The sequence below is a fragment of the Staurois parvus genome, unplaced genomic scaffold (genome assembly GCF_062004578.1).
Source record: "Staurois parvus isolate SC_StPar_1 unplaced genomic scaffold, SC_StPar_1.0 ptg000400l, whole genome shotgun sequence".
NCBI lineage: Eukaryota > Metazoa > Chordata > Amphibia > Anura > Ranidae > Staurois > Staurois parvus.
In genome coordinates, this window is record NW_028318196.1 from 255,472 (window position 1) to 268,906 (window position 13,435).

A 13,435-nucleotide genomic window follows, 5' to 3' on the forward strand; every position below is an offset into this window, starting at 1 on the left:
CATACTCTTTATAAATACAGAAAAATTTACTGAAGTGTATTGAAACTCTTCTTGGGATGTTCATCTTCCACATCAGCACAAGAGGGATGTGGCAGGTGGCTGGACTTCTAATGTCTAAAAAAAAAAGTAAACCTACTTTATAAGATCTTTGCAGGCCGAGGGCATTTGTGTGCAAAGCGGATCTACTGCACTTTTGTTTTGTGAATGAGCACCTTAGCCACTTGTGCAATCTCAGACACCGATACAGGCAGCTGGCTCAGTACTAAATTTCCCATACTGCCTCACACTGCCAAAGTTGGTAGTAAGCACAACAATGCTGGTTGGGCAGCGCAGGAAAGGCCTGCCAACTAAACATATTATTATGTATAATCAGTATCACGCAGTAAAAATATTATAAATCATACCTAATACCATAATTACATTTTACCATAGATTTCCCTAATGAAGTTATGTGATCTATGACGCAACACGTTGGATGGAGCTGATAATGTCACGCCGCAAAAGCAGGAGTGTGCGGTCGGCCATTTTGTTGAATGGTTATATTAATATATGCCTGTATACTGCTGTGCACCTTGTAATGTACACATAAAAAGTTGAATACAGAAATGTTTAAAAAAAAAAAAATATATATATATATATATTGTATTTTATACAGAGAGCACTATGTATTCTTAATTTTGAGTGTTTTACCAACATACACTTAAGAATTACGGAGGATGGAGATGGATTAACAAGCATCAGTGAGCTGGAGAAAAGCATGACAAATGTGGTAATGGAGACCCCCACTTAAAAGGGGCAGGCGCATGAGACCTACTTGTGAGATCTCTGAGGTGAGAGTATATGAACGTTGGTGAAGGGATATCCATATATTGGCAAAAGTATTGGGCCAGTCCTCCAAATCATATGATTCAGCTGTTCCAATCACCTCTATGGCCACAGGTGTATAACATCAAACACCTAGGCATGCAGACTGCTTCTACAAACATTTGTGAAAGAATGGGTCGCTCTCAGGAGCTCAGTGAATTCAAGCGTGGTACCGTGATAGGTTGTCACTTGTGCAATAAGTCCATCTGTGAAATTCCCTTGCTACTAAATATTCCACGCTCAACTGTCAGCAGTATTATAACAAAATGGAAGAAACTGGGAGCAACAGCAACTCAGTCGTGAAGTGGTATGCAACAGAAAATGACAGAGCGGGGTCAGCGCATGCTGAAGCGCACAGTGCGCAGAAGTCGCCAACTGTCAATAGCTAAAGACCTCCTAACTTCGAGTGGCCTTCAGATTAGCACAACAGTGTGTAGAGAGCTTCATGGAATAGATATCCATGGTCGAGCAGCTGCATCCAAGCCTTACATCACCAAATGCAATGCAAAGCATCGAATGCAGTAGTGTAAAGTATGCGGCCACCGGTCTCTAGAGCAGTGGAGATGTGTTCTCTGGAGTGACCAATCACACTTCTCTGTCTGGTAATCCGATGGACATGTCTTGGTTTGGCAGTTGCCAGGAGAACGGTACTTGCCGGACTGCACTGTGCCAAGAGTAAAGTTTGATGGAGGGGAGATTATGGTGTGGGCTTGTTTCTCAGGGGTTGGGCTTGGCCCCCTAGTTCCAGTGAAGGGAACTCTGAAGGCGTCAGCATACCAAGACATTTTGGACAATTTCATGCTCCCAACTTTGTGAGAACAGTTTGGGGATGGTCCCTTCCTGTTCCAACATGACTGCACACCAGTGCACAAAGCAAGGTCCATAAAGACATGGATGAGTGAGTTTGGGGTGGAGGAACTTGACTGGCCTGCACAGAGTCCTGACCTCAACCCCATAGAACACCTTTGGGATGATTTAGAGCGAGCCAGGCCTTCTCGTCCAACATCAGTGCCTGACCTCACAAATGCACTTCTGTAAGGGTGGTCAAACCTTCCCACAGACACCCTCCTAAACCTTGTGGACAGCCTTCCCAGAAGAATTGAAGCTGTTATAGCTGCAAAGGGCGGGGCCAACTCATTATTGAACCCTACAGTCTAGGACTGGGATGTCATTAAAGTTCATGCGTGTAAAGGCAGGCAGACCAATACTTTTGGCAATATAGTTTATGCACGTGGTGAAATAATTTGGAGGATTATAAACGCAATGGAAGGAAAATAGTTGACACAGCTGAAAGATATACAGTAACACGAATTCACGTTCTTGCAAGAACGCATGGACATTTGGGACTTTTTCATTTTAACTTGTATTTAAGTTTTGATTATTTTATTACATGGAATTGTGTGTTATCTGTTGATGAGTTTAATCATGGTATAAGATATGATTATACTGATAATATTTTTACTGCGTGGCACTGACTATACATCATTTTTTTTTGGAGCTATACACTTGTGGGAAAGGTGTGGGCAGCAGTACTAACACTAATATAAGTCCTAGGGGATACGAAAACCAAGGTTTTTTTTTTTATAATGGACTCTAAGAAGTGTTTTGATTTTCTGCAATTATAAATATATTTTTTATTGTTGTCTCACTTTTACATACGTTATATTTGTTTTTGTATATATTTAGTGACAGTTATCCAGGGGCTCACGCCCGTAATGATTTTCCTGTTCTCATTCTATGGCAACTAAACATGCTATTGTGCTGTGAGCAGTCCTACAGTGACAACACTGATTCTACATAGGGAGTCACTTGTGCAGCGTTGTCAGTCTAAGACAGGAAGTGCCCATGCAGGGTGAAAATAGAAAAAAATGGTCAAGTAGAGCTTTGACAACACATTGCACAGATATGCTGTTGTCCCCATTAGTGATGAGTTCAGGTGTGTTTGAATCCTAGTTTGAATCCCACCTGAGCAAGCACAGCAGGAAGCTGTCACCTGTACTGGGCCAATCATATCCGGCTGGAGCATTACACACCCCACAGTCACATGTATACAATGGACATGTGTTCATGCAGTTCTGGGGCTGGGCATGCCTTGGCTGCTTATGACTGGATCCAGTACAGTGCAATCTTCCCAGTGGGCTTGCCCATGTGGATTTGGACTAGGATACGAACACGCCTGAGATCATCCCTAGTCACCATCAAGAAGTTGGAGGAGATCAGTAGCACTGCAGTAAAAAAAGGAAGAAAAAAATAAACCCTGGCAATTGTTTATGACACGCATTGCTTTAGAAAATGAAAAGTTGTCCAGCTGGGTTTGGATCTACTTTAAATTAAAAATTAGGAATTTTGTTGTACCTGTAAATTCCATATTTTGTATAATACAAAACACAGTAATTGATTCATAGACCATGGGTTATAGGCCTTCAGATATTTGGACACTGGCAAAAACTTTGCTGGGTCCACCCACTAGTATACCCATATAAACCGCCCACTCTGTGTGGCTCCAATCTTTTTTCAATCAAGCAACAAAGAGATCCCAGAGAAAAAAAAAGGGAGGTCCCGTTAATGTACTGTACTCAAATATATGGAATTTTCAGAATTCCTATTATTTTTATCGTACAGAACAGAACACAGGAATCAGTTCATTAACTATGAGACATCTCAAAGCAATAATCAAGGGGAGATCAACAAACCAGCTAAACAGCAGCAACACACACAGGAAGTAAAAAAAAGAAGGGACAACAGATCTGAACAAATAGCAGCAGAAACACCCTACATCCACAGCAAAATGCAGTGGAAGCTCAAAACAGCCACCTTGCAAACTGAGAGAAACAGGAATGGAATTAGAGGTGGTGGCTCCACACAAGGATGTAAATCTCCACACAAGGATGTACACCTCCCCACGTCTCTGCCATGTGCATGGCACTGTTGGAGAAGGATGTAGTATATGCTACAAAGCCATCAAGACATGTAAAGCCAGGAATTGGTACAAATAAAGGGTACAGGAAAACCATTTCTCACCTTTCCCACACTGCTGGTGCTGTCCAAGGTGCCATAAGAATTGATGACAACACTGGACTTGTATAGCACCCTGTGGCTATCTCACTCCACCATGTGTCAAGGTGAGTGCAGGATCCAGTGCTTAACCAGTTGCCGACTGCTCTATAGCGGCTTTACTGCTACCCTCGAACCCCTCGTGTATTGTATTGTTTCTGTCTTGTCCCATGTTCTGTCCCCCTTGCTATTGTACAGCGCTGAGCAAACCCTTTGGCGCTATATAAATACTGTATAATAATAATACAGCCAGCCGTTCTGTGCAGAATTGAATATATATTATACACACAATTCTGCACTTCTGGGTAGGGTACAGCCGCTGATCGGTATATATATATAAATAAATAAAACACAATCCTGAGCTCAGTCCTGTCAGAGGGGATGTGCTGGATTTTGATTTCTTGCAAAGCAGGGAATAAAATCCAGCACATCCCTTAGTAAAAGTACCTGAAAGTAAACACAAAAACACTGATTAGGCACACAATTAACCCTTTAATCGCCCTAGATGTTTAACTCCTTCCCAGCCAGTGTCATTAGTGCAGTGACAGTGTCAAGTTTTAGCACTGATCACTGTATTAGTGTCACTGCTTCCCACAAAGTGTCAGACTGCCTGCTGAAATATTGCAGCCCTGCTATAAGTTGCTGTTGGCTGCCATTACTAGTATAAAAAGAAAAAAAAATTCCAGTATATATACACACCATAGTTTGCAGACGCTATAACTTTTGCGCAAACCAATTAATATAAGCTTATTGGGATTTTTTACCAAAATCATGAAGCTGAATACATTTTGTCCTAAATTTATGAAGAAATTTTTTTTTTTTTTTTTTATTGGATGTTTTGTAGCAGAAAGTAAAAAATATAGTTTTTTTTTAATCAAAATTGTCCAACTTTTTTTGTTTATAGCGCAAAAAAAAAAAAAACCCCAGAGGTGATCAAATACCATCAAAAGAAATCTCTATTTGTGAGAAAAAATTACATAAATTTAATTTATGTACAGCGTTGCATGACTGCACAATTGTCAGTTAAAGTAACACAGTGCTGTATAGCAAAAAATGGCCTGGTCATGAAGGGGGGTAAATCTTCCGGAGGTCAAGCGGTTAAAGCAAATAACACAGGTTGGCCCTGTTGCTTCGGGGGCAGGGTACGGTTCTCAAGATGTACTCGAGGGTAATCTATCTGAAAACTGGTAGTAAGCAATTAAGGTGGATCTAGATAGAAGTGTCAGTTAACAACTGGCCTTCCAAAGGATTTAACCCCCCTTCCTGAACAGGCCATTTTTTGCATTCCGGCGCGGTCTTACTTTAACTGACAATTGCGCGGTTATGCAATGCTGCACCCAGATTAAATTTGTCCTTTTTTTTTTTTTTTTTTTAACGAATTGAGCTTTCTTTCAGTGGTATTCGATCACCTGCGCATTTTTTAGTTTCTGCACTATAAAAAAAAAAATATATACCAACAATTTTGAGAAAAAAAACAATATTTTTTTGCTATTAAACATGTCCAGTAAAGAAATTAAAAAATCTAAATTTAATCATAAATTTAGGCCAAAATGTATTCTGCAACATGTCTTTGCTAAAAAATTCCCAATACGTGTAGAATTGGTGTACGCAAAAGTTACAGCATTTACAAATGGCGGTATATATACTGGGATTTTATTTATTTTTTTACTAGTAATGGCGGCGATCAGCGACTTATAGCGAAACTGCGGCAGGCATTCTGACACTGGGGGCAACTGACTTGGAGTCACTGACATCCCCAGTGACACCAATACAGTGATCAGTGCTAATAAAAAGCACTGACACTGTATTAAGCGCACTGGGCAGGAAGGGGTTAACATGTGGGTCGATCAAAGGCTTAACTGTGTGCTGTTTTACTTTGGGCTGTGTGTGTGTGCGCTTCACTGTAAGCACACTGCTTTGCATGGCTGTGCTATGCACAGCCATGCAAAGCAGTGTGCACGAGCTGACATGGAGGAGAACTGTTTTGTTTACAAACAGTTCTCTCCCCTGTCGGAGATGATTGGCAATCACCAGGTGCCGGCGAGTAATCACTGGCCAGGACCCTGTGATTGATATCTGCGGCCACGAATGGCGACGCGGGTAGGGCTTGCGCCCCCTAATCGGAAATGCGAAATCACGTATAAATCCGTGATTTTGCGCACCCGTACCGCCCTGAACTAAATCTGATGAAAATAGTGTGAAATTCTTCTACAAGAGAAGGCATCTGTCACCTAAGGACACTGCCAAACAACTGGAGCCTTACAGAGTGGGTGGGGTTATATGGGAGCAACTTTGGGGACCCAAGAAAGTTTATGCCAGTGTCCAATCCCTTGAAGGTAACGGTATATAACCCATGGTCTATGAATCGATTCCTGTGTCCTGTACTGTACAATAAAGATATAACAGTTAATATACTCCTCCCCGCCACCAATGAATGGAAAAGGACACATTTCACAGACCAGACAATGGCTACTTAGCATAATAGCAAACCTGAATGATATCAGCACATTCATCGCAGACTCTCTTCATCAGCCTTTGTGTTAGATCCTGACAAGAGGCTTCCTCATACCCTGCAGAAACACGAATGATAAATGCAGATTGTACACAGAACAATGAAGACACAGGGGAAGTGAGCTATGAAGATTGGAGGAAAAACACTCTGTCATTTTATCAAATATGAATGTAGGATTTGTCAGATTGCATTGTTTGGGGCTGCTGCACCTCTTTTCAGAAAAAGCTATTTAGAACAATGTTATTTACCAGTTCACAAACAATTATTATGAAGAAGCAGCAGCCATCTGTAATATTTAAATGCTTTTAAGAAGTAACTGAACAACAGAAATATATACACAAAACTAAAATAAGAAAATCCCAGTTGTAGAAAGGTCTATGTAGAAAGTCTTTGAGGCAGGGTGAATAAAAATCAATGGAAAAAAAAAAAAAAAAAAAAAAAAAAAAAAAAAAAAAAAAAATCGGATTTTTTTTTATTTATAATCGGATTTTTTAAATTTAAATCGGATTTTTTTAATTTAAATCGGATTTTTTTAAAATAAAATACTTTTTGAGGAAAATATATTACCATACAAAGGTTATTCCATCATGAAATAAAGATTAGTTTTTTAATTATGTAGAATAAGGCTGTATATGTTTAATTTTTTGGTAAATAAATTCCATGAATCCATTCACAATGTCATGCTCTTCCAGAGGTTTTTGTAGGATTATTGGGCAGTTTCTCTGCCTACAAGATATTATCACAGATGCTCGGTTTACTTTTGCAGTTCTCAAAACTGAATTTGACTCAGCGGAGATCACATGCCTCTTCTTCACAGCAAAAATGTTATAACATGAACAGAGTTAAGAAAAAGACCTTCATCCTAACTTCTACAAACCTATGAATACAGAATCAACCCCTTCAGTGCTAAGTTTCAAGAAGTTCAGTGAATAGAATAGAAACAATATTTTTCTGATTGGAGTGGAATAGATCTGCACAAGAAGAAAGTGAAACTAAGGAGGAAGGGGCTGACAGTCTAAGTTTCTTAAAATATATATATTTTGTTTAGCCAAATTAGTTACCAAACATGGATGTTTAAGCAAATAACATATGCTGGAATGTTATTGTTTCAGATGAATAAATCTATTTAAATTGTTATTATTAAGGTAATGAATATTTTTCTCCTTCCTAAGTACAACAGAAAAGTTGTCCAAATATGAATGATTAACCTATTAAACTGGGGATAAAAAAACTAATATGAAAAGTTGTTATTCTAAAAATCTTCATCTACTTGTATATTAAAGTTATACCAGCAAGAATTAGTCTTTATGTAGAAAACTAGGATTTAAATCAAGCCTTACTGACTAGTGATTTAAATCAGTTTGATTTAAATCAAATCCACCCTGCTTTGAGGTTGTCTTGATGGCATCAGTTTGAGATGCTTCTGAGATCTTTTAGGCCCCGTTCACACCTGGGCATTTTGCATTCCAAAATGCTCTGCTAAAATGACAAATCACAAGTGTGATCAGGTTCCATTGATTTTCAATGGCACCTAAAATGCAGTATGATTCTGCCATGATAGTCTGTTCCTTTTTGGACAACAAGTTTTGCACAATGTGGTTTGCTGCTATTTATCGAGTGACAATCACAGCAGAACTCAGATGGGTCCAAGCTTTATTTAGTGGTCACATAATAAACACAAATCACAGCAGACTCACACCGCAATTTAGGTGCCATTGAATATGAACGGCACATGAACATATGTTGTGCAATTTGTCATTTTAGCAGAAAGTTTAAGAATCGTGGGCAGAATCGCAGCAATTCTACCCATGATGCAAAATGTCCAGATGTGAACAGGGTCTTAAAGTCACTGACAGCTGCAGTTGACCTCCTTCTAACCTACATTTGATCTGCTTGAAGTGGATTGTACATTCCCAAAGAATTGTATAGAAATTTTAAATCCGTCTCATACAAATAAATGCCTGTCAACCCTTAGCAACATCCAACTGGACTTCCTCTAACACTGAAGAGATTTCACCACTCATCTAAGTAGCTTTCTTAGCTCTAATGAGTGTTGGGAACATACCCTAGCCCCATGTCCAAAAACAAAAAAGTAAAATTTTTGTAATATAGGTATAAAGATGTTGCTTCGTTAATAGGCTCATAGATGAAGATATGTTAAGTCCATTTAAAACTCTAAAGAAAAATCTGTTACTTTGTCCATTCCATGTTAGGGTACCCCTCACCCAGTGAATAAAGAGGTGGCGTCAAGAGCCAACCAAAGTTTTACAAAACGGAGGGACATTTCTTGCCACAATCTTGTGATGTGACGTTTCGGCTGTGCAGGACCCCTTCATCAGGCACCCCCTGACTCTTACCTGCCACTATGTTCCTCTGTTTAAGCTGTAGCTATAATACCCATTTAAGCTGGGTGTCAGCGCTTATACGAGATTAACATCCTTTCACTCCCTAATACTGCTCAACTCGGAGCAATGAATTCTGGGAGAAGAGGGATGATCGCATGCTCCTCAGTATCGGGAAGTACTGTAGATTTTCATGGGTTTCAACAAATGAACAGAGTGGTGGGACATCATTGTAAGGGGAGTATCAGTGGATGGAGGAGCTCCCTACCACAGAAACCTATCACCAACAGATTCTTTTAATTTTTGGATGGATACACAAGCGGAATTACCAGCTGGTTTGATATAGCTTTTGGGGACTTAGTCTGTGAAATGAAGTACATAGCTTGGCAGCTCTTGCCATGGAGTCTCATATCTTCTGCTGCAAAGAAGTAGTCTTGCTGGACCTGCCAGAGAATAAGGCTTTCCCACAGCCTTATTCTCTGGCAGGTGCGGCACTATCCTTAAAGCACAGCTCCACCCAAAAAGGGGAAGCTCCACTTCAAGGGCCCCCCCCCGCTCCTATTTGTGAAAGAGAGGTTTTAGAGGGGAGGGGGGAGCAGGTACCAGATTTTAACAGGTGCCCGCTCCCACTTCTGCTCCAACTGCCTAGGCAATTGGAAATGTAAGAGTTCCCCCCCTCCGCGGTCTTTTGGGACCAATCATGTGTGCACAGTGGGCACCCGGCTGTGACAGCTTACGGCCCAAAGTAAAGATGCCGGCGCCAGTGAAGGAGGACCCAAACCGCTTGTCTGAGCACAGCGCTGGATCGTGGGGCAGGTAAGTGGCTGTTTATTAAAAGTCAGCAACTACGGTTTTTGTAGCTGATGACTTTTAGTTTTTATAAACATGACTGGAGCTCCACTCTAAAGTGCTTGTAAACCCGAATAATGAACTTCTCTTATTTTTACTTTGTTTGGTCTGTTAAATATAACATTAAGTCCTAGTTTACAGATGCGACTTATCATGTGACTTGCGACACAAAGTCGAATGACAAGTCAAAACATTCATTTTAATGGGTGGGTTATTAGTCAATACGATTCAAGTAACAGCAACTTAAAAAGAAGTTCCAGCACTACTTTCCTGCAACTTTGGTACGACTTAAGTACCATAGACTGCAATATTAAAATCACAGAAGTTGCAAGGATTGTCTTAATTTATGCAACTTTGATGCAACAGTATCAGATTTCACAGAGTTTTTAACCAAAGTCCCATAACATCAAAGTCGCATCATACCGCAAGTAAGTTGCAGAGCAAAGTGGCACTGGAAGTTGCACAACTTAAGTCACAGCGGTGTGAGCCGAGTCTAAAATCATTTTGTTATACATGTTCAATAAGTGCAAAAATATGCCTGTTGATTCTAACCAGAACGGTCCTGTGGCTGGCTAGTTTCTAGCACTTACAGGTCTAATATAATAAGTCAGTGTTGTCACTCTAGAACAGGAAGTGTGTTACTGGCAGAATCACCAGGTGAACAAAGAAAAACACCTTAAAAAAAAAACCTAATGAAGCCACCACATCTTACGGTTGGAAAGCTGAAAAATATTACATTTTTGTTTTTGGGTTTACATACACTTTAATGGGAATATTCAGATCAGCACATTTCACTTTAGTTAATAGAGAGTGAGGGGAACATGCAATTGTTTTTCGTTTGTTTTATTATGTCTGCAGTTTACAAAAAAAACCCTACAGTTCTAGTCCCATCACTTACCTGTAATGAGGTATGTCCCACATTGTGCAAGCAGCTGGATTCTGAAGAAATCTTCAATGCAGGGATGCCTGTCTTCTTTCTGGCTCTGAACTTCCGCTGCTATGAAGGTTAACAATGTTGGGTCTTAAGGCAGAACAGCAATACAGATGGTACGATAGGGACATGCCTCTCTCCTTTCTCCTCCATTGAAAAATGTTATTTCACTGATTACACTGCTTGTAATACAATCTGTGAATAAGAGTGAGAATCCCATGATTGATCACACTCTCCACCACTCACAGATCATATTACATGTAGCATAATCAATGAAAGATTTTTTTATCAATGAAGGAGGAAGGAGGGGGGCGTGTCCCTATTAGAACATCTGTACTGCTGTTCTGTCCCAAGACCTGCAGCTTTTAACAGTTTCAGCGCTGGAAGTGCAGAAACAGGAAGATGACAGGCAACTATGTATTGAAGATTTCTCCAGTATCCAGCTGCCTGCCCAATTTAGGACATATGTCAATGCAGGTAAATGATGTGACTAGAGCTGTAGGGGTTTTTTTTTTAGCTAAATGTCAGCTTTAAGACCCTCTAATGGCTGTGACAGGAAAAAAGAAACCAGGTGCTACACAGTCACTGAGAGATATATAAATCCAGCAGAATATTAAATCAGTTTTGGCTGTACTGACACTTTCAATAAAATAAATAGAGGAATGAAGCCTATAGTACACCGGTGATCTCATGCAGGGGGTACCTGTGAGTTGTGGCTGTAGTTTCTTCAGCCCCCTCTGGTGTTGGTCCTGTAGACTCCTTATTTTATCTTCCTGATCTCTCAAAAGTGACTCTTGGGGGTCACACAGCTCCCTCTTCTTTTGACTCTGGAAGTTGTCGATGACGAGCTCCGGCTGAGCTTTGTGGATCTGAGTAAGGCTAACACGTTGTGCTTCCAGCTGCAGCACTGTATCAGCCTTTACACAAGACATATATTAAATAAAAATATCATTTTAATAATACATGACTAAATCGACACCGTCATTTCCTTGTTTTCTTTACAGTACTGATGAAAATATTTAGAAAAATTGGCATATTTAAAATAATAGGACGCATGCTAACCAATCCTACTGCTGTCCCCTGTACAACTCTCCACTGACCCTAGGTTCACATCTGTGCAGGTGGTGCCTCTGCGGATCCGCACGAAAATCCGTCCAGCCGCACCACCTGTACAGACAAATGAGGACCCGCGGGCGGGTGCCATTAATTCTAATGGCAAGCCGCCCGCACTGGAAAACACAACCGTACTGGGAATCGAGGTTCCCATGCGGGCTGCGTTTTCCAAAGAAGTGCAGGGACTTCTTTCCCTGCGTGTCACGGGCACGGGAGTCCATTCAAAGGAATGGGCTCTCATGCCCGTGCAAAACGCTGCCCGCACAGCCGCATAGATGTGAACCGGGAGTTAATGTGATGTACTGCAGTCTTCTTTATCCTATCTCCCTGCCAGTGTGTTAGTCCTCATGCACACCGGACGTTTTCACAGTGGCTGTTTTTGGCTTTTGACGGTTTTTCTACAGCTAGTAAACCCCCCAGTATGTTATCCTATGTGTCCATGCACACACAGACTGTAATCAATAACAGATTTAAATGTTCATATTTCAACATGCACCAGATTCCACATTCTTAAATTGTTAAAACAATAATCAGATGAGTAATGAAGATCTATCCGTCTAATCAAGGTGCATATAGTGATGGTGATGCTAAAATCATAAGTTCTGTGATGTATCCAAAGAAATCCGTGACTTCCGTGATAGGGGAATGACTGTATAATGCACTAACCAGATAGCGCAAGTACATGCGCATTGGAGTATAATGACCTACTCCTGGTCACAGCCAGATGGTCCTCAACGTGAAGCCCTCAAGGACACCAGTGCACCACTCTTGCCGTCTCCTACCACCAGGGGGGGTGCGCCTCTTTACAGTAACACGAAATCACTTTGTATCCTCTATCGCCAGGATTGGTGTACTTTCTTATCAGGAGATCATCTCAGGGGCTCAGCAATAAGACCCAAAATAAAGAAATCTTGATAGTGTAGTATTTTATTCAAAGGTAAAAAAGTAAGTAATACACTTACATGGTAATGTCCAAAAAGCTGATGCATAGAATCCAAAAAGATGGCCGACAGTCAGATGCATGAAACCAGTGGATAATAAATGGTGTGAGAGGTGTCCTTATCCCTAACGCGTTTCGTGGCAATGGCACATTATCAAAGGGAAATTTGATAATGTGCCATTGCCACGAAACGCGTTAGAGATAAGGACACCTCTCACACCATTTATTATCCACTGGTTTCATGCATCTGACTGTCGGCCATCTTTTTGGATTCTATGCATCAGCTTTTTGGACATTACCATGTAAGTGTATTACTTACTTTTTTACCTTTGAATAAAATACTACACTATCAAGATTTCTTTATTTTGGGTCTTATTGCTGAGCCCCTGAGATGATCTCCTGATAAGAAAGTACACCAATCCTGGCGATAGAGGATACAAAGTGATTTCGTGTTACTGTAAAGAGGCGCACCCCCCCTGGTGGTAGGAGACGGCAAGAGTGGTGCACTGGTATCCTTGAGGGCTTCACGCTGAGGACCATCTGGCTGTGACCAGGAGTAGGTCATTATACTCCAATGCGCATGTACTTGCGCTATCTGGGTAGTGCATTATACAGTCATTCCCCTATCACGGAAGTCACGGATTTCTTTGGATACATCACAGAACTTAGATTTTAGCATCACCATCACTATATGCACCTTGATTAGACGGATAGATCTTCATTACTCATCTGATTATTGTTTTAACAATTTAAGAATGTGGAATCTGGTGCATGTTGAAATATGAACATTTAAATCTGTTATTCATGCTAATTCCCTGTATTATACACTC

At 40.6% G+C, this 13,435-nt stretch overlaps 1 protein-coding gene across 6 annotated transcripts in view; it reads right to left on the reverse strand.

Annotated features, from left to right (window-relative positions):
* Nucleotides 1–13,435, reverse strand: part of AKAP9 (A-kinase anchoring protein 9) — a 362,315-nt gene that overhangs the window by 235,289 nt on the left and 113,591 nt on the right. For all 6 annotated transcript variants that reach the window (XM_089686483.1, XM_089686482.1, XM_089686484.1 and 3 more), the window contains 2 exons: nucleotides 11,256–11,469; nucleotides 6,409–6,488 (listed from right to left, as the gene is read on the reverse strand). In XM_089686483.1, the coding sequence (XP_089542609.1) occupies nucleotides 6,409–6,488; nucleotides 11,256–11,469 (294 nt within the window). The remainder of the gene's footprint in view (nucleotides 1–6,408; nucleotides 6,489–11,255; nucleotides 11,470–13,435) is intronic.